The sequence below is a fragment of the Seriola dumerili genome, unplaced genomic scaffold, assembly GCF_002260705.1.
Source record: "Seriola dumerili isolate Sdu_G_001 unplaced genomic scaffold, Sdu_1.0 BDQW01000036.1, whole genome shotgun sequence".
Classification (NCBI taxonomy): domain Eukaryota; kingdom Metazoa; phylum Chordata; class Actinopteri; order Carangiformes; family Carangidae; genus Seriola; species Seriola dumerili.
This window is the reverse complement of record NW_019174291.1, coordinates 1,886,732-1,908,637: the sequence shown is the minus strand read 5'-3', so window position 1 is coordinate 1,908,637 and position 21,906 is coordinate 1,886,732. Positions and strand designations below refer to the sequence as shown.

Genomic DNA, 21,906 nt, shown 5'->3' with positions numbered 1-21,906 from the left:
ACCTTCTAGGTGAGGGGTAGCGTGAACCTCCAACGTGTTTCGACCCCCCATTGAAGCTCCTCTGTGACAGAGAAAGACAAGGATGGCGACACCAATGCAAAGGGGTTTATATGTCAGTCGATGCCCACCCTCAACCAACAGCAGTCCGCAGTGACAAGGAAACTCAGTGCAGGAGAAGATACGGTGTAGTGGGACAGACTGTAGTAACAACAGAAACATGTTTATAGGAGAAGAAGGAGGAGCAAGGAGGGAGAGGAGGGGAAGAGAGAGTGGAGACGAGGAGGGAGGGCAACATGCAAACTACAAACTCATGTAAGAGGTAAATATTTCATGTTATAGATTTCAATCAGTGATGAATTAAACATGTGTGTTCCTGATTTATCAAGTTTTAACTACAACTTGCTCATCTCCTATTTTTCATTTAGAGAGGTGGAGAGGAGAGGAGACGGGGAGGGAGGAGAGCAGAGGAGGCGAGGAAAGAAGGAGAGGAGAGGATGTTATCAGATTAACCAGATTTGCTCAGTTATCAAACCAATCACAATTTTTAAACCTGTGCAAAAAGAACAATTCAGTGAGCAGGAAACTAAATTCTCTGTAAAACATTATGAGGCAGTTTTACCTTTATCAGGAGACATGTAATAACTTAAGACTCCTCTGAAGCGTTCTTCTTTACAGTCAATCAAGAGTACTCTGAACTGCCACTTCAGACTCCTGTGCCACCTACTCCCCAATCATTTTCTATTTTTATGATATTCAGGCAGCTGCAGTACAATCCATTCCTGAAAGATTTGTTGCCCTGATTGTATTGAGAATCATGAGTTTACTGCCCTCCATTGGTCACCGTGAGGAACTTCAACACTAAAATGACAGGCAAACAGTAAGTACTAGTGTCACCAAAAGTAACACCAATACTTATATTTTTATTAAAGTGCAGTTTTCTAATGTGGAGAAACTAGCATAACCTGTTAAAAATGCTCATACCTGCTGGGTGTTGGTGTGATGTTAGGATATGAACCCCTCCTGTGAATAGTTTCAAACATTTTAGTTGTTGACAGGAGAAATATTTAGTTTTCTTCCTTCCTGTGTGTTTGCTTAATGCTCCTTTGGCAAGGTGCATTTAAAAAAAAAAAAAAAAAAAAAAAAAAAAAGGAGAGAAAGATTCTATCAAACATTCAGCATCAGGGGGAGATCCAAACACTTCCCCAAGTCAATCAACAGTTGACTGTATTTAGAAGTGCATGCTGTCTGGTTTGAGTGGGAACACACTTCATACTCAGAATCTATTTAAAATGATTGTGGAGGGCAGACTGGAGACACATTACTATAGTTATGGTCTTAATAGCCCACCACCAGATACCAGGCTCTGGCCAAGCCTTCCTCCAGGTAAATTAAGCAGCAGTTGAGTTGGATTTTCATGTGATTGGATTCAGTCTGAAAACAGTCTTCTGTCAAAGATGTTGACAGAACAGACAAACACATTTAAGACAGTAAATTCAGAAGTGTGGCACAGTAAACTTTAGATTGATTTTTTTTTATTTTTTTTTAGAACAAAACAATTCTCCATCTGCATATCAGACATGGAGACACACAACTGAGTCGGCAGCAATTAAAATAACACAAAAAGAAATAAATCAGCTACAATAAAAGTTTCAAAAGACAGCTCTTTTACAAAACCATGTTAACCACTGCCACTGAACCACCTGAGCATAAAACTTTCACATACGCTTTCTCACATGTCAGGTTACTGTATAAGCATAATACAAAAAGTAAAAAGGACAACTTAATACCGAAGACACACAGGTACTGATACTCTATAAACCACATCTGGGGCATAAATATCAAAAATTTTAAATGCCTGTTAGCATTTGTTAAGTCAGCTTAATATACCAAATATAAGGAGGGATCAATTGTATTGTGAATAATAATATTTCACGGTAATTGAAGTGTTTTTGAAAATCAATTATCCCCAGGTGTGTTGCAAGCAGTCGTGATCTAAGTACATGTGAACATGGGAATGGCGGACCAATCTTCATCATCCTCGCTAAAAGGGTGCGTTCAGTTGGCGTGCTGAACGGTGGAGAAGCACAGTTTGAGGGTGTAAGGGTAAGGACCAGCTGCAAAGAGAGGAGATTGAAATTTAGGCAACAATAAACTTGACCTGTGGAATTAATCAGTCTTCTGAGGAACTTCAGTGTATTAAACCATAATTATGTTTACATCTTAACAAATCTGCCTTTGTCCAAGTTACTCCAGTGGTTGAGACGTGTCATAACTGTAACATTGTGTGCTTTCAGTTTAATACAATAGTCATACTTAACGTCACGTTTGCATCACCTACAAATTTGTGATCTTAGATCTCACCAGTCTCAAGGTGCCTGAAACAACACCTCCACAAACCCCTGACCACAAGGGGAACAATTTGTCCTACACATACCTGCGTTTTTCATCTGGAAGTGGTTCATCATGGCCAGGGCCTCCATGGCATCATTAATGGACTCCCACTCCAGCAGACCCGAAGCACTGCGGTCACTGGGAGCTGCACCACCTGGTGGTTAGAGGGTCAACAGGGGTCAGGTATTTGCAGATACAGAAATATCACTATCCAGTCTGAGGATCCTGGACTCTGCATTTCATTTTTGTCCTGTTCTAGATGTTTGTCAACATTGAGCTTGACAGCAAGTTTTCTTAAACTTCCCAGTTCTAAAACGCTACAGTTCTTGATTTGTGTAGCTACAGTACTTTATTTGAAAAATGTGTCTTTGTTGCTCTTATTTTAATTCGGGGATTCCAGATGCAAAAGCCACCACCAAAATTATAAATAAGCAGAATCAAAGCAGCTTACTTTTTCCTGTGAACATTTTGACGTTGACGGGGCATTTGACACCAATCTCATCACAGATCTGCAAAGAGCAAAACATTTATGAGGGACATCAGCACTTTAAACACTTCTATTCCAATAGTCAGAGCTTGCAACAGTTATTTTAGTGGATTCTTAAATGCTTTGATTGGCCTTACATAAATTCCAATGCAATATAATACAATCAGTGGTGGACACTCAATATACAACCTGCGCTCTTAACACACATCCACATTTCTTCCTACAGACCTGAGAGAACACTTCTGGTGTGACGTCTGGCTGGGCGTTGAAGAAGTGCAACACGTTGCTCGGGTGCTGGATGCGGTTTTTGGCCGCCTGTTCTGGTGAGGTGAACCGGTTGTTCCTGGAGCCATGGAAGTCCTTGAAACTGCTCGAGCCATCGTCCAGCTCGTAGCACTGACCGGGTACGATGGCTTGCTGCTTGGACACACTGCAGGGAACCATAATTTCACACATTTTAGAATTACTTTACTTCACAAGCCAGGAGAGAAACCAGCTGTGGCGGGAGCATTGACATTTCTGATGCCCTACAAACGGGTGTATTTGGGGAGGAGGGCATACAGCTGCATGACATGAACTATATTGCTTTGGTTCAGTAAACTAATTAATCCCCTCTGTATCCGTTTGCCCCGACACTTACATTTATAGAAAATAATGCGTTTGTCTCAGATGCTGTAATATTCTTCTTCAGGCATTCTACTTCACAGCAGAGTTCAGTTCTCCTGGACAACACAACTACTTTTAGGGGTTGACAGGGTGAACTCACCACACATTCAGTTTCTGTCCAAAGAGAAAGTTATTGTTGAGATGAGTGATGGCGCGATCCACTGCATAGCAGTCTCCCATTTCCACCATGGCAGCCCCGGGCTTACTCTTCATGAACTTTACCTGGGGAAAGTGTCAGAGGACAGGATTGACCAGTTTTCTATGAAACAGCACCACCCTGGCTTTAAGAGACAAAGATTCATTTGCATAAGCTTTATCAGGTGTAAGATGATAGCTTGGAGCAGGGGTGTGTGTTGTGGCTGTGTGCACGCCAGGTAAATATCTGCCACTTCCAAAATGCAGCAAAGTTTCCCCAGTGTCACGTGAAAAACTAACTTTGGTTTTAAAGAGCCGTCCTTGTTTTAGTCTAAATGTCAGTTTTTCAACTTTCCTCGCCCTGCTGATAACGTCGGTCTGTTATTTAATGCCTTAGATACAGTCAGAAATGAAGAGATGAAACCCGTTACTATTTTAAGAGCAACTATTCATAGACACGTAACAACTGCAGCTCTCTGCAGAAACAGATGGGATTTAAATGATAAATTTAACAGACCTTGCTCATAAAAGAGGAATTACCTCTTTGATGGCATGTCTCTCCTTGGTGCCAGCAACTGGAACAAATTGATTTCCTTCTCATACTTATGTGCACCTTTTTCTCTTACTATATTTCATAGAAATATTTTATAGCAAATTGTCACCCATCACAGCAAAAACAGACACATTTATTGTCAGATACTGACCCGCTCTACATTGCCATAGAGACAGAAGATATTGAAGACACGGTCGGCATTCATCTTGATAGGATCCAATCCGTACACCATGACCACCGGAGAATCAGCGTGGGCACCATACTCGCCAGGTGGAGGGGGAGGTGGTCCGTAGCCTGGCCCATAGCTTCTTCCGCCACGCCCTCTCATTGGTGGACCCATGCGTCGACCTTCATAGGGTGGAGATCCGTAGCTCTCATCATAGCCATGGTAACCACCTCCTGAAGAATAAGACAGCGAGTAAGAGAACAGAAAGTCAACTATTAATCCAGCAAGGCAAGGTCAACTCAAAAGGGAGAAGGATTTCACTTTAAAACGCTGTCACTGGTTGTAGATAAAGATGGTCACTACTTCATAAATGCAGCATGTGTATGTACCACATTTAAAAATGAGAACACAGCACCACTTAACTGCCACTGTGTGGAGGACCCGTTTATAAACTAGTTAGTCAACAAATACATCAGGTTTAATAATCTAGACTGCATCTGCCTAGAAAATAGGTCAGGAAATAAACAGAAGCTGTGTGTTTAAACTTTCAGAGTCCAGAAGAGATATGCACAATATTTTGTACACGCAAATGTGTCTCTTTTCTCGTTCCCCAGTTGCGTGAGAGCCTTACCGTACTCTGGAGGGTGATCGCCCAGCAGAGCAGGCTGTCTCTGGCGCTTGTTGGGGTTGGCATTCACGTCTTCTATAAGAATAGAAGACAAAAGAGGACAAAGGTAGAGGGAAAAAAAAAAGTGACAAGATAAATATGACAAGGAGAGACTGGAAACAAGGCTGACTGCAATCTCTACATGACAATGGGATGCCTAATCCATTTAAAAATATGTATTACGGTAAACATACACTGTCGTCAAAGTCTGCCTCAGATTGCACACCATAGAGTGGATTCATTATTTGTTGGGGAAACTTTATAAAAAGGACTTCAATCAAAGTAACACCTGAGACAGACACATGCATTCAAAGATTGATTCATCTTGCCTCTAAGAGCCAAGCAGCACAGACATATAACCCTCCCCCCACATTACACTCCAGGCTGGCTGCAGCAATCAACCCAAGTAGCTGAAATTATCTTCGTCTTTATCTAAATTAGTTGAGGGAAATGGGGAGGGAGGCATGGGAATGTAACAAATAGCAAGACCGATATTAGGTTCTACAGGAACGACCCTAAAACACAAGCCTTTTAATTCGAACACATCAAGAATGCTAAACCTTTAGCATCTAAATTGGAACAGGGGGAAATGGCAAAGATGAGGTGGATGCTGATGATCTAGGAAGTGAAGAGGGTAAGGATATCAAACAGTCACTCTGGATAAGTATCACATATGGCTAAATTTAAAAATAAAGTTTGTACGCTCACACACACCTGCATTGCTCCCATTGCCATCTGCATCACCATCTGTACAGGTACACAATAATCATACACAATCAGAATGGAAGCCAGGTTAATCAAACGAACATTTGTTTTTTCGGGCAAGTGTGAAATTACCCGTTAAATATCAGAAGAGTGCAGTACAACCACTCATGACAAAAGCTGTCTGTCCTCATGTGGGATAAATGTTGAAAAAAAAAAATCAACTATGTCATGCGGAAGGCGTGGTACCTGTGCAGGTGACCAGCCAGACTCTAGAAGAAATTTGGCAACAAAAATATCAAAAGCATCTTAAATTTTGGACACCAGCAGCCACTGTGGCTGGTGGATGAAAAGCTCTCCGGGCTTTCCAGGTATGTGATGGTTTGTAACGGTTTGTAACAAACATGGCTGGTCATGGATTAAGCACATCCTACATGAATTAATATTAAATTCACACCCTTTCCCCAGATTAAAAACAGGATTTAATTCCCAAAGAAACTATGACGTAAATTCAGGGAACCACACACAAAGATGAGATTCCTGATGGCTGTAAACTGCCAACAGAGGGAGTGACGAGACAGAGCGAACAAACACACAGTAGGTTTTGAGTGACATTAGAAATGCAGGCTTCGACAGAACCACAACCATCACCCTCTTCCAGAAAGAGAAAGATTAAGCCTGTATGAGAAGAAAAATGGACTCATGTCAGTCTTGTGTGGCGATGTTGGGTGCTGGGCTTTGGGGTCATGTGGTGCTGTGCGGTTATGTTCCCTGAGGAGGGTCTTGATTTACTTACTGCATGCTTACAAACAGTGGGAGGAAGACATTTGCAGCAGTAGTTCCACCACTCTCCACTCAATTCATTTCATCCCATACTCTTATCCATTTCCTCTTTTGGGGAAACAACTCTCCACCTCAGGATCGATTTGTGGTTTTATCAAGTTGAAACGCCCACTGGCGGGGTGGTTGGCCGTTTGGCTGAAGTTTCCATCCTTTTTGTTCCATTTTGGAATAGTCCGCTTACCGCCCACTGGTAGGCCTTGAGGCTGCCATAGAGCACATTTCAGTTGGGAAGCCGGCTCCTCTTAGCCGCAAATTGCCAAACCTGCATCACATGGAAGGTGTTACACAGGTTCTAGAGACTTTAAAATATTTAGAAAAAAAGCTGCACTCAAAAAAGGGATAGCTAAACAGGGATGCAATGTGGTAAGAAAATCAGAGGGAGGAAAAGATGAAGAGATGAGGAGAAAGAGCAAGAGAGAAAAGCTGAATTCCATGTGGGAGGAAACACATAAGGGGTAAAACCAAAAATGGGCCTGACTGGGCTCTGAGTGTGCTTGATGGTGTTGTCAGCAGTGTCTTGTCTTCATCAGTTGTCTTGTGTTGTCTCCAGTGTGACTGGCTACAGCTTGATTCGGGCGTGTGAGTCATCTATTGGATCAGTTGGTACAGCATCAGCAAGTGTCAGAGTGTGCTGCTCAAATGTTTTGTTTTCATGACGACAAGCATGACGAGCAACGCGGCCCGTGACAGTACAGGGAGGGCCAAGGCTTTAAAAATGTGATCTTGGTCGACTGGTTAATATCAGTATGCGTCATCTGTTGTACTGAGAGATGTCTGTCACTACTTCTGTTTGGGTGGATGCTGTGTCTTCGCTGGTATCAGTCTCCATTTGGTGTAGACAGTGGGGGTTTGTAGATGCAAGCTTTGGCCTGCTTCAATGTGTCATTCGCCTGTGTCTCAAAATGGGTTAGAAAGGAGGAAGGGGGAATGAGGGGGGAGGGACCAAGTGTAGCTCAGTGCCCAAATCTCCCCGCCCTCTAGAAGTGTGCGTTGTCTTCGTGGTTCTTGTGCTGGAATGCAGAGATGAGGAATGAGTGGTATATCAGTCCTACATCATCATGTTGAATGGGAGGTGTCTTCTAGCTTATCCCCTTGTATCGCAGGGGACATTTGGCCCTCTGTATGATAGTGGTTGTGTCCTCACTGAAGAAGTGGATACTGGAGATGGTGGTTGCTGAGTGGTGATGTTGTCAGCATGTATTCTGCCTCACCCTCTTAGCACAAGTCCTGTCCTGTGGATGTTTTTTTAATTGACTGAGATCACTGATTTATTAGGAGGAGATAAGGAGTTACATGATGTTGCAGATATAGCCTGTTTACTGATGCTGGTCCATGCCTCTGTTCTCACTTCTCAGACAAATCACACAAAAAAGTAAGTTATAGACAAGGCTATCTGACACTAGTTTGACCAACTGGTCTTTGGTCAGAGCCACTTTCTATATTACATCAAACCCATTGTGGCTGCACGGAGAGGGTCATGCTGTCGACCACTTGTTTCTGTTAGATAAATTCCCCCCCCCCCCAAAAAAAAAAAAAAAACAAATGAACGAATTTGATGGTAGAAGTTAGATGACAGTGGAAAAGACCAGGATCAGTCTTGGTGGCAAGGAAATTTGTTTCCACTGATTTGAAAGTTAATATCGGTTGCCTATCAAAAATCAGTAATAGCGCTATATTTCTGAACTGTGACTTCATGCCCTTCTTTCACCCAAGGGACTCCAAAAACCCTGCAAATTGACAGGTGTGATGAGGAAGGCAGGAACAGCAAATGCTGGCAAACAAAACTTCACACACAATAGGTCTGTGTCTTCGTGACTGAAAAATGTATAGGGGAATCTTGAGAGGTAATAAGATGTCACTCAGCATGTCTGTCGCCTCTCTCAGGCTGCTTTTGTAATCAACAGAAAACTTAACGGAATTTGAACCTCGTGGAACGGAAATGCCACAAATCCTGATTCTGTCTTACACTTATTATTTTACTACAACTGCTTATAAAGTAACAAAAAACATTTTAATACTCTGCAGATATGCCCTAATTCTGGCAAGTTCAATTATTCCCAAGTTTGAAAAAACTATAACCACTAGAATTGCACTAACCTACTGGAGACTGACAATGGTCCTGATCACAGGATGTATTTCTATTCCCATTTTTATGAGCCAGCAATAGCAGGAGGAATTATGTTTTTGGCTCGTTTGTCCCTCCCTTTCTCGTCAACATGTCATCTTAGTAACGTCTTGAGGGAATTTCTTCAAATTTGGTTTGGCTTTTACCAGTAAACGTAAACATTTCATGGGGTCAAGTAAACCAGAACAACTACATGCCACGATGAACTAAAATGCTAGCCTCAAGATATAGAGAGGAAAATATAGTTTACTTATGTTCTTCCAGTAAAGTGAAAAAAAAAAAAAAAAAAAATTACAGCTGATGTTACTTGTGAGTAATTTAACGTTTCTGTCTGCAAATGTGTTTCTGCCATTCCCACCACAAAGCCTTGAAGGTAAAGAGTCCTTTACCTTTAAAATATTTAGCTGCAATTGTGGCACTTCCATTTCTGATCTCATGCTAAAATTATTGATTGAGTTGGATTGTAATGAGCCATCTAACCTGAATATTGTTCACATCATGTCTCTGACTGTCTCAAACTCTTCACTCCTGCTTATGACGCCTGATCATAGTGTGTATTGAGAAGTGTTAGAGTAAGACCCAAAGCAACACTTCAGTCATAATGCCACACAACTTTTTCCCAAAATACAAGATTTGTATACTGGGCACAATTTAAAATCCGTCTAATTAGCAGCATTATCAATGAAGGGTGTTGTCTCCATCTTTCCAGTAACCCGCTTGCTGAAACTCCCCACAGTGGCAGTAAGAGTGCTTAACACTACCAGGCTTCTCAGCTACAAAGAGTGTGTGGCATTCAGCAAATGTTTGGGGTGGTGTTCAGGTGTTTGAGGTTTTACCTGGACCTCCCAGATTGGGGTTTGTGTAGTCCCAGGTGTCTTGGTCGTTCTTGAACACATTCAGGCGAGTGGGCTGCGAAAATATAATTCAGATGAACACGAGCATGAACACACTGTACAAACCATGGCCACTTAATTTATACATTTACTTTATACTTTTGTTTAGAAGGACGGGTGTAACGTCAACTCAGAAAGCCAGCACTCCCAGCAGGGCTGCTGTGTTATATTGTGCAGGTATTCATGCTGTTGTGTGTTCACTGCACCTATTTTGTTTAAGAACATAGGCAATGTGTTGCAGTAGTACCTTAGCATACTCGATCTTCAGCGTGCAGCAGCCGGAATAGATGTCTGCACCGTTAAGTGATGCCTTGGCTCGCTGGGCACTTTGCACAGAGTCAAATGTAATGACAGGGTTAAGGATGAATCAGGAATTACCAGGTTATCTTAATGATGCAAACTACCAGACACCATGAAAGACTAAAAAACCCCTGCATACCACCATCTACTTCCTAGTTCCTCTTTAATTCTACAGGGATTTCACAATGTTTTGACCACAAATAGTCTTCCGTAGGTATTGTTTTTTCCAACCTAGAGTAGAGCAGTGTGCAGGGCACACTTTTGTTGTTCTCGTGCACAGGTAGTAGTTAGCCAGCACATACCAAAAAAAAAATTATGGATGTACACATCAAGCCATTCATCAGTCATCTTTGACTGCTTTTAGAATTTATCCGTGAAATGTCTACAGGTTCCAGAACAGGTTTGAACTTGAAACAGACATTGGAAATTGTCACAACACCAATAACCTGTCTGTTCATTCAGTTAGAACTTGCAGTGTTGTGGAAATACACTAGTATTTGACATAGTGCAGTTATGATCAGAGACACACCCATGTCAGATAGCACCCATGGAAAAGGATATTCAACCATTGCCTGGACACCATTCTTCCTGAAGATGACAATTCTCTGGACAGGACCACAGTTGTTGCAGATAGTGTAGAGGACATCCTGTGAAAATGTACAAAATTTAAAAAAACACCACCGTATACATACACACTACACAGAATCAGAAGCAAAGGTTATATCAAAGTGAGATCTGACATCAGTTTAAGAGGCACAGAGGTGTAAAGTAGTCACTACTTAAGTTTGCTGTGAACCTGTGAGCAACAATTTGATTTTGACTCTGGATTTTGTTTCCTTGTGCATGTCAGTTTTTTTTCCAGACTACCTCTCACAGAAATGGCCACATTTACAAAACACAATTTCCACAATGAACGAAACTGTACATAAATTTAGAGACATTCAGCACTATAGATTATTGGTGTTAGTTTACAAGATGTCATAAAGTAGTGCAAATTGAGTGGCAGAATGACAATGAAGATAATCTGCTGCTCCAAACTCCAGGAGCAGCAGAGTAGTATAATCAGAAAATACAATCTAAAACACCAGTCAATGATTTTCACCTATAGATCATAACCTTTAACAGGCCTCTGTTTACTACTAACAGTATTGACATTTCAATAACACGTCTGTCAGTTGTAGAAGCTGGCACTTGCTGCAGCCCTATGGAGGTTAACTAACACCAGGCTACTACTCCACAATTCTGGTAGAGAGACACATAGCAGCTCAAATCTTTGCATTTACCGTGGTGATGGGGTAGATGGGGTTCATGATGGTGAGCAGAAGAACATTGTTAACACTTCTAGAGTCGTCAGAATCTCCCGGCCTGGAGATCTTCTGGCTAGTGGAGTAGTTGATAAAGGCTGGGTGACCGGCGATGTAAACTTGGTTGTCTGCAGCATAGGTTACAGCTGTGGATGATCCATTCATGTCTTCGTACTCCACCAATGCCTGGCGCTTCTTGGGCATCACCACCACATAGCTAAAAACAAGAGTAATGAAGGGGTTAGATAAAAAGGCAAATACTTTGAACTCAACTATACCAAATTTGTAGCTAGTTTCCTGTAAAAAAAAAAAAGTATTCTAAACTTATTATTGTTATTAATCTGCACTTTGAAAAGGATGCATTTTTCTATTAAAATGTCTTCCACACAAATGAAGCCGCTCTTTTTCTCTACCTGATTGCTCCAAATTCTTGCAAAGCCTCTACAAGGTCAGCTTCTGTAACTCCATCCACCAGCCCCCGGACATGCACCACCACAGATGGAAGAGTCTTGTGTGGATCTTCATATCCCTGTGTCAAAGAAAACATATAATTAGCGAACATGTTCGACGTTAACATTTACTAGTCTTATTTAAAGTACTTATAAGTGTTGCACGAGAGGAGCCTTCTCTGCTACACCTTGTCACCTGTCTTGAACAGTCTTCTGACATTTAAAAAAGTAATTAGGTCCCTATAAGCGCCACCTCAACTGATGTCAGACCTGTAAACTGTAACATGAATAATTACCATCTATGTGGACCAGCTACAGATTAAGGGAATGTTGTGTCTCAGGGTGGTTAGCTGACTCTGGTTATCTCATAGTGAATCTAGACATCACATCAGGAACAGACTGAAAGAAAGACACTTCTCCTGAAGGCAATGTCTTAGTTGACTCACTTGCTACTGGCATCCTTGTATAGTTGCAGGTTTTATATATTTTTGCTCAACTGTTTTGCAACATGTATACCTTAATATATCTAAAACGGCCATGTGTTTTGTCATTTTGGATTTTCTAAAGAAAATAAACCCTTAGTTCTTAGTTTTACAACCTGGAGATGAGTTTTCAAGTTACCCTACAATGTGCTCTTTACACACTTTTATACTCAAGGAAATAACGGTGTTGCTCACTTGTTGCATGCAGAGTATATGTAAATTCCCATGATATTATATGAGAATTGCTTAATGCAACATTTGTATTTATCTGATCTGGCAGAATGCTCAAGAATCGATTCTGGATTTGATTACGGATTGTGGGAACCAAACCCTCGAGATCAGAAAATCAGGATATCAGTGCTGATATCCAGTCCTCATATTTAGCATGGATGGTGGCAAACTACCATATGTTTTACTGTAGGAATATTTAGTGGTGGATGTATGTATTTGTTACGTTGTGTAAATGCATTTTATTCTATTTTTGGGGTGGCTTACTAACATCTTTTTTGTTGACGAATGAGCACTACTCCCGCCATATAAATTAGGAGGAACGGGTGAAACATAATTTTGTATTCTCATAATCGGTTGATTGTGTTACTTATTCTTGTTCCTCGGTCACGTTTGCTGTAAACAACACACTAATTAACCTCAGGTTACTCTGGGCAGCTGGGGGAGGGGGCAGTTAATTGCGGTGTGTAGCTGTAATGTTTAATCAGCATTTCTCCTAATCTAATTGGCATGTTTTTTTTTGTTTTTTGTTTTTTTTTTTAAATCAAACGTGCATGGACAACCACACTAATGTTACTTCACACAAAGCAGCGGCTGGTTTAATGCTGACCGGTCCTAATCTTAAAATGACCACTGTGTGTAGCTCACGGCTAGCACGCTGCTAACGTTACCGGTGCTAGAACAAAGCCGGGCTCAGACAAGGCCCGGCCGTGGAAACCGCCCTCAAACGAGCCTATACAGCACAAACAATTTATGTGTCGAGATGTGTCCTTGTTAACCTCACACGTATACAACGTTAGACCGATAAAGCTAATAAAAAGCTATGAACGACAACCCTTTACTCTCTAACACATTTAACGACCTGCGACGTGTCGTGACATTTTTTTTTTTTTCACCACCGCTCATTTGAATGAATTAAAACCCACCAAGAAGACTGTAACCGAGCCGGGCGGGTGTGTTATGCAAGTTAAACTAATCTCCAATGCAGCTCACACATGACCGACTCACCGTGGCCATTCCGTCGGTTTTCTGTCGTTTCGTTGCCCTGCCGTCTTCGCTGTAGTAACGGCTCGCTGCAGTAGCCATGTTGTCCCGGTTAAAAAGGATGGTGGTAGTGACGATGAACTGAAATGGACGGAAAAGTCAAGAAAAACGAAGCTCCAGTTTCCACGCCCACCACAACGCCACTGCATGCCGTGATAGGCTGAGGTAGCTCGCAATCTATTTGTGACTTGAGTGACAGCCAATAGCAGAACAGACAGTACAAACAGGCTTTGACGCGGTATTACAGCAATTATCTGACAATGTATACATCGCATCTATTAAATAACCTGAGGTGTATTTTTGGCTTCACATTTAGATCTAATAACACTTTGGAGCCTGCTGTGTTTAAAGACAAACATAATGAGTTATGTTTATTACTTTGACTTTTGTTCCTTTAGGTTGGTAGCTGTCAGTTTTGTATAATATAATATCCGAGTTTGTTACATGCTGTCCTGTATTTCAAAACTTCTCTTTAAAAGAATTGCACAGTAAGTACAGTAAGAGCACTGACAGACAACTCCAATGTCACCACTACTAATAAAATATATCTCTAATGAAAACCTGCAGCTAACACTAAAATAAAACTTAGGTGATTGAGAAATAAAAAGGCAATGGTATTTGTTGAAGAGGTTTATTCAAAAATAAAACTGCCACTGTCTTACCATATAAGCCAGAAACAGAACCAAAATGTTCAAGCAGCCCTTACAGAAATCAAACTTGAGCACAGTATTTATTTTAAAATCAAGTCACAGGAACAAATCAGAAATCAACACATGGGGAAAAATCTATTCAGCACACAGTGAAGCTGATCAGGTTTGTAAAAAGGGCAGTGCAGCACAGAAACAACAAACAGTAGGAATGTGACATCATATATAAAGGCATGCAGGCCAGTAAGTATGTCTTATGAGTGGAAACATCAAACAGCATTTGAACTCAAAAGTCATACTGGAGTGCAATACAAAAAATTATATCTATGCCAATTCTCAATGGGGGAAAATATCTCCAGGTTCACAAATTTAAGCACAGGAAATAAAATCAGTTTTTGATATAATGTCCTCACCCTCAACAACTATCAATGGGGTTTTCGTCAACTGCAGTTTACTGTATGAGCTGCCCAAACCACTGCTAAAAGTCAACTGCAACATTCAGTGTTACCTTAATGTAACTGTTGCTTCTTACACTTGCTACATAGCTTCTGAGAAGAAAGATAACCTCTGGCAGCAGATGAAAGAACATTTAAAATAATCCCTGTCCAATGGAAACTGATGTCTGTCTGCTATACTGACTAAAGCTTAAACAATGGGAGGCTGCAAAAAGACTACAGTCCTTGGGAGAAAATTAAACTTTAACGACTGAGACTAGACAGACAAGTACAAAAAATCAGCTGCTGTAGGGCTGTAAAAAGCAGACATGGTGCAGGGGCTGAGGGTCTGTCTGTTAAGGACAGTGGGGGTGGGTGGGGAAGGGGGTGGGACTAATAGTCTTCTTCACTCAGTCATCTGCTGGCGTAGGGCTGCGGTTTGGACTTGCTGAACGGGAACGACTGAAACAGAAACGGAAAAGAGTTAGCTCGCCACAAGGGAGGCTGGAAGAATGATCAGAAAAAAAAATCCCATATTACTCAATATCTTAATACAACTTTGTGAGAGTGGATGGGCGCTGATATTTAACTGTGAGTACTTCTTTATGACCTGTCAAACCAAGGTTCATCTCAAGAGCCACAGATTATTTTTTAAGTGTCCAGGGTCATAAGGTAAATACATAATTGAGCCCTCAGGACAAACAAACACCTATTCAGATAAATGACACGAGTCCTTGACACAGTGTCCTCCCTTGCTTCTAGAACAGGTTGTTAGCATAGTTTCTGCTCTAAGGAGAGATTTAGGACTTAATCCTTCAACAACTACAAACACAGAAAGAGGGGCAGCACAAACAGATGGAAACTGTTCTATACCATGACCAGAAAAGGAACTACAGATTGAGTTTGAGTACTAAAGTAGAAACTATAATAGAGAAGCAGCTTAAAATGGTAATGATGTTGTGACATGTATGGCACAAGAAGAAAAACATATCTGACAAAGCCTCCTCAGAGATATCAGCCCATTAAAATTCATGTTGCCTTCCTCTCTTGCACTCAGTCATCCACGCACTCTCACATGCAGCCACACATTTGTACTCTGTGCATGCTTGTTAAAGGCTCAACTTTAGCTCTGTCATCACCAGTTTCCCAGACTACATCAAGTCTGTGCATTTTCTTTCATCATCAAAATGAGCTTGTCAGGGGGTTTGATTTTTGGTTACCTTTGGAGACAGTGGCAGAAACAACAAGTACAGAGAAGCGAAGGATGAAAGGACTGAAGGACGGATGACTACAACTTGGAGAGACACTGCGCTGGGAGGCTCTTGAAGACTGATCTCTCGTCAGCTCTCTTTCTCTCACTTTCAGAAGCTAAGACAGAGGCCGAAGAACTCTGGTAGGTAGGTAGGGGGGTCTGGTAGGTAGGTTATGGATTAAAAAAGGTAGTGGTCGAACTCTGATCTGTGTGGGTCAGCCCTCTGGTACATCTGAAGGCTGGCTGGCTGGCTGGCTGGCTGGCTGGGTGGCCCACTCTAGTAGAACAACTGTATGTGTGCGCGGGCTGATCTCGTCTGAGCGTGTGCGTCGGTTGAACAGACGGTCGCCCATTCACTGTGGGGAGGGTTTGGTCGGTAGGTCGACCTCTTTCTCGCTGTCTAACACCAGATGCAGGCGAAGGCTGATCTCAGGTCAGCTCTTAGTCACCCTCCCGCAGGACGTACACACCGCCAGCTGGCAGACCCTGGGCCTGGGATCAGCTGCGGTGTCAGTGCAGTGCTCAGCTCCCACCACACGCTTTAAAGAAAATATGAAAAATAAACAAAACTGTGCTGCAAAGATGCTTACCGTAAGTCACACCAAGGGTGTCGTTTTGTCTGATCTCAGCTAATATTTTTCTGGAGAGTTCTCTTCATCTAGCCAAATTCAGGATAGGGAATTAAAATTTAAGAAAAAAGTAAAACATTTAAAATGCTACCTCTGACCATGTTTACTTAACACTTGTCAATCCAATAAAAAAAATAAAAAATACTCCCTTTCTCTGTCAGTAAATTCATTTAGAAAAGGACTACATGGGTGAGATCAGGGAAAAGCAGGAGTACAGAGAATATGGTTGCATCTCCCTGGTTTTTAGCTTCTATGAGTCAACAGTTTACAAGCTGAGCAGAGACTGTCTTTCATGTGCTCTTTTTTCCAAGATCAACTGGGACTGATAAAGAGCTACAATGAGATTTAACAGTGCAGAGCCTTTGAGCACTGGAAAAGAGAGCACAAGAGAGGTCTAATCTTTCATCTACTTTTACTTCCCTACGTCAGACAGGGGGCCAAGTCCCTGTCCTCTAGCCCTCCCTCTCCACTACTGGCCAACAGCAGAGTCAGAAGACATGGCACAAGCTGCAGGTCTCTCTGTGCCGAGGAGGCGGAGGGGTCTCAGCGGTCGTCCATCTCATCGTCATATGGTGGCCGTTTGGTGACAGCATGATGCTCCCAGGTGGAATGAGGGTCTATTTAACAGTCAATCCCTGCCTAGGGTGGAACACCTAGCTCTGGCTAGTGTGAAAAACATAACTGACCCTCACTTGGAACACAGGATAGTATCTAAAATCTATAATGGATCATCTAGACATTACTGGACCTTCTTCCTACTCAGGTGTTAAACACGTATAAATGTCTTAGTAAAACAAAGCACTAGAAATTTATTAGACAGCCTACACCCTGTTTCAGTGACTGAAATACATCTAGACTGAGGGTTTACCTGTTCCTCTTGTGATTAGCTGACTGAGATCGTGAACGGGATCGGGAGACAGAGCGTCCTCTTGGCGCAGAGCCGGACCGAGACCGAGATCGGGAGCGACTGGAAGAAAAAAAAAAAACAACAACAAGGTTTTCAAGCAACACTATTGAATGATAAAGCTAGGATTATGTAAACATCTTTACAAACCTAAGCAGAGAAGGGTGTCATGGATGGCTGCAGAGACTCACTGAGAAGCAGATGTACACAAATCTAAATCTCATTGTGTAGTGCTGACCTGGCCGACAGGCAAGCTTACAGGTTGATCCACCACTGTGTCAGAAAGTTCTCTACTTTCTGTGTCAGAGTTTGTGTGAACATTTCAAATGATCTTGTAGCACTTAACACTTAATATCATTGCTCATCTTTTCACTGTTTGGTCCAATTATGTAGATAAAATCTAGTTCTAATCCTTTTCCATTGATTTCTTCTATTTTTTCTTTGCATTGTGATTGATAAAAGTGACATTGCTTACAGTACATTAAACCTCCAATCTATATGAAAAGCATGCATGAATGTGTCAGACATGAATGAACAGCCATATGTGTTCGCATACATGCAGCCCAAAGAAGCATAATCAAAGCCTTTTACAAAAATCACTACTGAAAAATGTGATTTACAGAAAACAGGTACAAGACACAGTAAGTGGTTTATTGCTCTTTGTAAACAATCTTTACTCTGTGTGTCTCACTCTACAATCATGTGACCTGGGCAGAAGGGTTTGCAATGACAGCAACAGTTTGTTTCAGACACAAGCCGTGTAATTATGATTCGAAAACATGCAGCTTACACGACCTACCTTCTCACTGGAGTCCTGGACTTAGAACGGGCTGGGGAGCCAGACCTAATGTTAGAGGAAATAGAGGTTTAATTGCAGCTGTGGGAACGGTGGCAACACTGGAGGAGTTAACAACCGGAGTGAGGCTGAACAAATTACACACACTGCACATGTACATAATTGGTCCCTGGGGGGGGTAATAATAATCTGCTCTGCCCTTTAGCCCTCCTACCTTCTGAAAAAACTGGATTTACACAACCCTGATGAGGAGCAGTTACATCTCTCACATATCCCGCAAATGCTAAAGCACCCAAATGAATGAACTGCCCGTGGCAGGATGCAGTTAAATCTTAGTTAAATATCGTTATACAAGCTCTGTTCTCACCTGCTCCTGCGTCTGGAATAGGATGGAGATCTGCGGCGGCTCCTGAGAAAGTAAAACAAAAAATACAAAAAGGATAAATACTCAGCACACCTCACCACAAAACTTAACTGTTTATTACAGTTTATTATACAATATAAAACCTGTTTGCATATGTAAATAAAATCTTGTAAGATAGTGAGCACAATTCCAGTTTTTATCCAGAGTTCAATCTCTTAAGCCCCTGGTTACACTGGTCAAAAAACTCGCTAACACTTGCCAACAAATGGCTTTTGTCAGCAATGTGAAAGGGTAAAACTGGCATTTGCTCCCGGCTCAAATGACTCTGCAGTAGCCGTGGGTATTTATCGGCTCAGATCGACAGTGATGTAAACACACTGTTTTTCTATTAACACACCTGTCACCTACCCAGCACAGTGCTGTTAAACCAGAAACACTGCGCCCTGGGATGAAAGATTGAGCACTGCCCCAAAATAAGTTTTAAACATACAACAGAGGCATCTCACATGGAGGCTCTGACACTTACAGGAGAGCCAACTCGGGGACGAAACACAACAGATCCATTTTACCTGTCTGCATGGCAGCTCATTTGCAAAGTGACTTATCAATTTAGATATGAACCTGGTTTGTTGTGATTTGCTGAGGTTGATATCACCTTTTGTCTGTCATGCTCAAAGCACCAAAAATTAAAACCAAAAGCCAGTGAACACATTAAATTCATCATGTGAGCTCTCCCCAAACCCTAGAACATGTTGCCAAACACTCTGGACAGAGACTGTACTCAATGCAGACAGATAAGTTCCCCTGGGTTTTTGATCATTGATCCAGCTTTTAAATGGCACCTACATTATTTTATTTGTATTATTGATCACAGACTTCCTAATTTAGTCCATGTGCTGTTCTCACATTATAAACAGCAAACAAGAACTACCAATCCTGTTAATACTTCATAAGGTGTGGCTGTGTTTTGATCCGGACTTACCGACTATGGCTTCGGCTGCGGGAGCGAGAGCGATAGCGGCGTCCACGGGATCTGGACCTGGAGCGAGACCTGGAGCGAGACCGAGACCTGGAATGGAAAAATGGGATTATTCCTGTCTGTCCTTTACTCCTTTGATGGTACAAGATGGCAAATACTGTTTGCCTCAAAGCATAAAATGCCAAGCTTCCTGAGTGGAAGCCACGAGCAAAACAGACTGTATTTCTTCACCTGCTGCGACGGCCCCTCTTGCTGAAGCGGTAGCAGTCGTAGGCATAGTGGCCCCGGTCCCCGCACTGGTAACACCGGTCATTGGGGTCAAACTGGCGTCGGCTGGGGCGCCCACGGCCCTTTCTGGAGAGACCTGTTGACATCTCAACACGAACACGGGAACCACAAAGGACCCTAAGCAGAACAAAGGTCAGTAAGAGGTAAGTAACATCCTCATGCAGGTTACAAGGATTTGCAAATCTAGATATGATTACACTTTTGTCTTCATTTCCCTAAAATTTGACAATTTTGTCTGTTACAAGGCAACATACACAGGACTCAAGAGCAAAACATAAGGGCTAAACACTGTTGTCGACGAAATTTGTAAATTACAAAATAGTAAGTCATTTTTGGTAAAACTTCAAGACTACTGCGCTTTATAAAAAATCAATACAAAAACACTACTGAAATATTACAGGAGAATGTTATGACTCACTTTCCATCCATGCCTTTCACAGCATCTTCTGCATCTCTGGGATCCTCAAACTCCACAAAGGCAAACCCAGGTGGGTTTCTGGCCACCCAGACACTTCTTAGTGGGCCATAATAACTGAACGCTCGCTCCAGCTCGCCTTTGGCAGCACCATTTCCCAGGTCACCCACATACACTTTGCAGTCGGTGGCCCGAGATGAACTACGGGATGAGTAGTATGACATCTCTCCTTGCCTGATGGGAGAAAGGTAAAATGTGCATACAGTAGATTTGAAACAATTGGTGCATTACTCTGAATTAAACTGCAGAAAATTACTCTGCAACTTTTTTGACATAATGGTTTCAGTTATCTTTCAAGCAAAACAGAAAATCTTTGGTATTTGGACATATAAAACAATCAATGTAAAAATGTCACCTTTAAGCGCTGGAAAACTACAAGACATTCTTCTCCATTTTCTGACATTTTATTGAATAAATGATGAAATGACTATTTAAGAAAATAACCTGCAGATCAATCAGTTATTAGAATCACTGTTAACCACATATGTGACATGCCAACAATTCCAATAACTGAAACACTTAATATCTGCTGATTTCAACCTCTTACAGGAGAAAAGGGTTCCCCTTCCTTGTCCATATATCATCGGAAGATGGATATTAGGGTTTCTGGGCCAGCTATCATCCAAACACATACAACTATAGCTGCTGGTTAAGAGGAGTTTATTGATCCCTGTGAGGAGCTGAGCTCACTGTCTTCAATACATGATCTGTGGAGCTGGTAGAGATCCCTTGAGGACCCCGGTGTGAGAAGGGTTTAAACACATCTCGTTTGGTGGCTCAGCAGGTGCGGCAGCTCCACATGGTTCCTGCAGCTTGTTAACGCGCCAACCCCTGCCTCCCCAGATCTTTTTACACCGACAACAGCTGCTGTTTGCTATGGCACAAATTAGCCGCGTCACCTTCATTCACAAACGCAATCGATAACATTTTTCTGAATAACCGTGGTTTATGACGAATAGATTTAGAGCCATCGTATGTAATACCATGTGAGGACATTATTGCGCACAGGCCCGCTTAAATATATGATACGAATCGTATGAGCGTTTAGAATCATGGACACATTTCTAGCTCGCCAACACTCAATTTCATAATTTCATATTGGCAGATATTTTCATAGAAAATAATTAAAATCAAACACGCACACACATTTGATGTCTGAGCATATAAGTGGTTAAATCCATGACTTAGTTTAAGGCCTCACTCTCCGCCTGCTCATAAACAATGGCGGCGGCACGCGTTAGCTAACGTTACCTTCCTTCCGCCGTTCCGTTGGTTTCTGAATCTGCTCCCAGCGTAAATGAAAGTTTGACCAACTCGAACTGAAGTCCGAGGTGGTATCTAGCCTATGAAATGTTTTTTTTGTGGTATAAACTCGCTAACCAGCCACTTACGAGCTCTAACGGCTCTTCCACAGGTCTATCCTGCAGGTGACCGGGTTAGCAACGACCAACGTAAAGCAACCCTGTACCTTGTGACTTCCGCATCTGCGCACAAAGACATTTCCGGTCAATCCTTCGAAATCAAGCGACCACCAGACGGACATCACTGTTTTTGTTGTTTTGTTTTTTTGTAGTTGTTTATTTTTACACCGTCAAAATTCATTAAATTATTATGTATTTTTATTTTTATTTGATTTTAATAATTATTTTCTAAGAACTGTATATTGTTAAGTATCCCTGCAACTTGTGCTCTGTGTTAGATAT

General features: G+C 41.9%; 2 protein-coding genes across 4 annotated transcripts; both read right to left on the bottom strand.

The window, feature by feature from the left end:
• Positions 1-1,515: 1,515 nt before the first annotated feature.
• Positions 1,516-13,516, bottom strand: LOC111216942 (heterogeneous nuclear ribonucleoprotein L-like). 2 transcript variants are annotated; one of them, XM_022738605.1, is made up of 14 exons: positions 13,400-13,516; positions 11,646-11,761; positions 11,212-11,449; positions 10,490-10,575; positions 9,876-9,972; positions 9,572-9,644; positions 5,780-5,812; positions 5,030-5,101; positions 4,384-4,631; positions 3,645-3,766; positions 3,107-3,308; positions 2,843-2,900; positions 2,435-2,545; positions 1,516-2,114 (listed from the first exon to the last, which is right to left on the bottom strand). In XM_022738605.1, exons 1-14 carry the CDS (start codon positions 13,475-13,477, stop codon positions 2,056-2,058), a joined length of 1,593 nt encoding a protein of 530 aa, XP_022594326.1. In that variant the 5' UTR covers positions 13,478-13,516; the 3' UTR covers positions 1,516-2,055. The 2 variants fall into 2 exon arrangements, with proteins under 2 accessions (XP_022594326.1, XP_022594327.1); XM_022738606.1 differs by having other exon boundaries at positions 5,030-5,098.
• A 536-nt stretch (positions 13,517-14,052) lies between these two features.
• LOC111216940 (serine/arginine-rich splicing factor 7-like) lies at positions 14,053-21,659 on the bottom strand. Of its 2 annotated transcripts, XR_002664938.1 has the most exons (9): positions 21,455-21,659; positions 20,147-20,377; positions 19,672-19,845; positions 19,444-19,530; positions 18,465-18,506; positions 18,101-18,145; positions 17,266-17,364; positions 15,737-16,307; positions 14,053-14,978 (listed from the first exon to the last, which is right to left on the bottom strand). XR_002664938.1 is itself a non-coding variant. In XM_022738603.1 (8 exons), exons 2-8 carry the CDS (start codon positions 20,365-20,367, stop codon positions 14,927-14,929), a joined length of 720 nt encoding a protein of 239 aa, XP_022594324.1. In that variant the 5' UTR covers positions 20,368-20,377; positions 21,455-21,659; the 3' UTR covers positions 14,053-14,926. The 2 variants fall into 2 exon arrangements, 1 of the variants encoding a protein (XP_022594324.1); XM_022738603.1 differs by lacking the exon at positions 15,737-16,307.
• Positions 21,660-21,906: the final 247 nt, after the last annotated feature.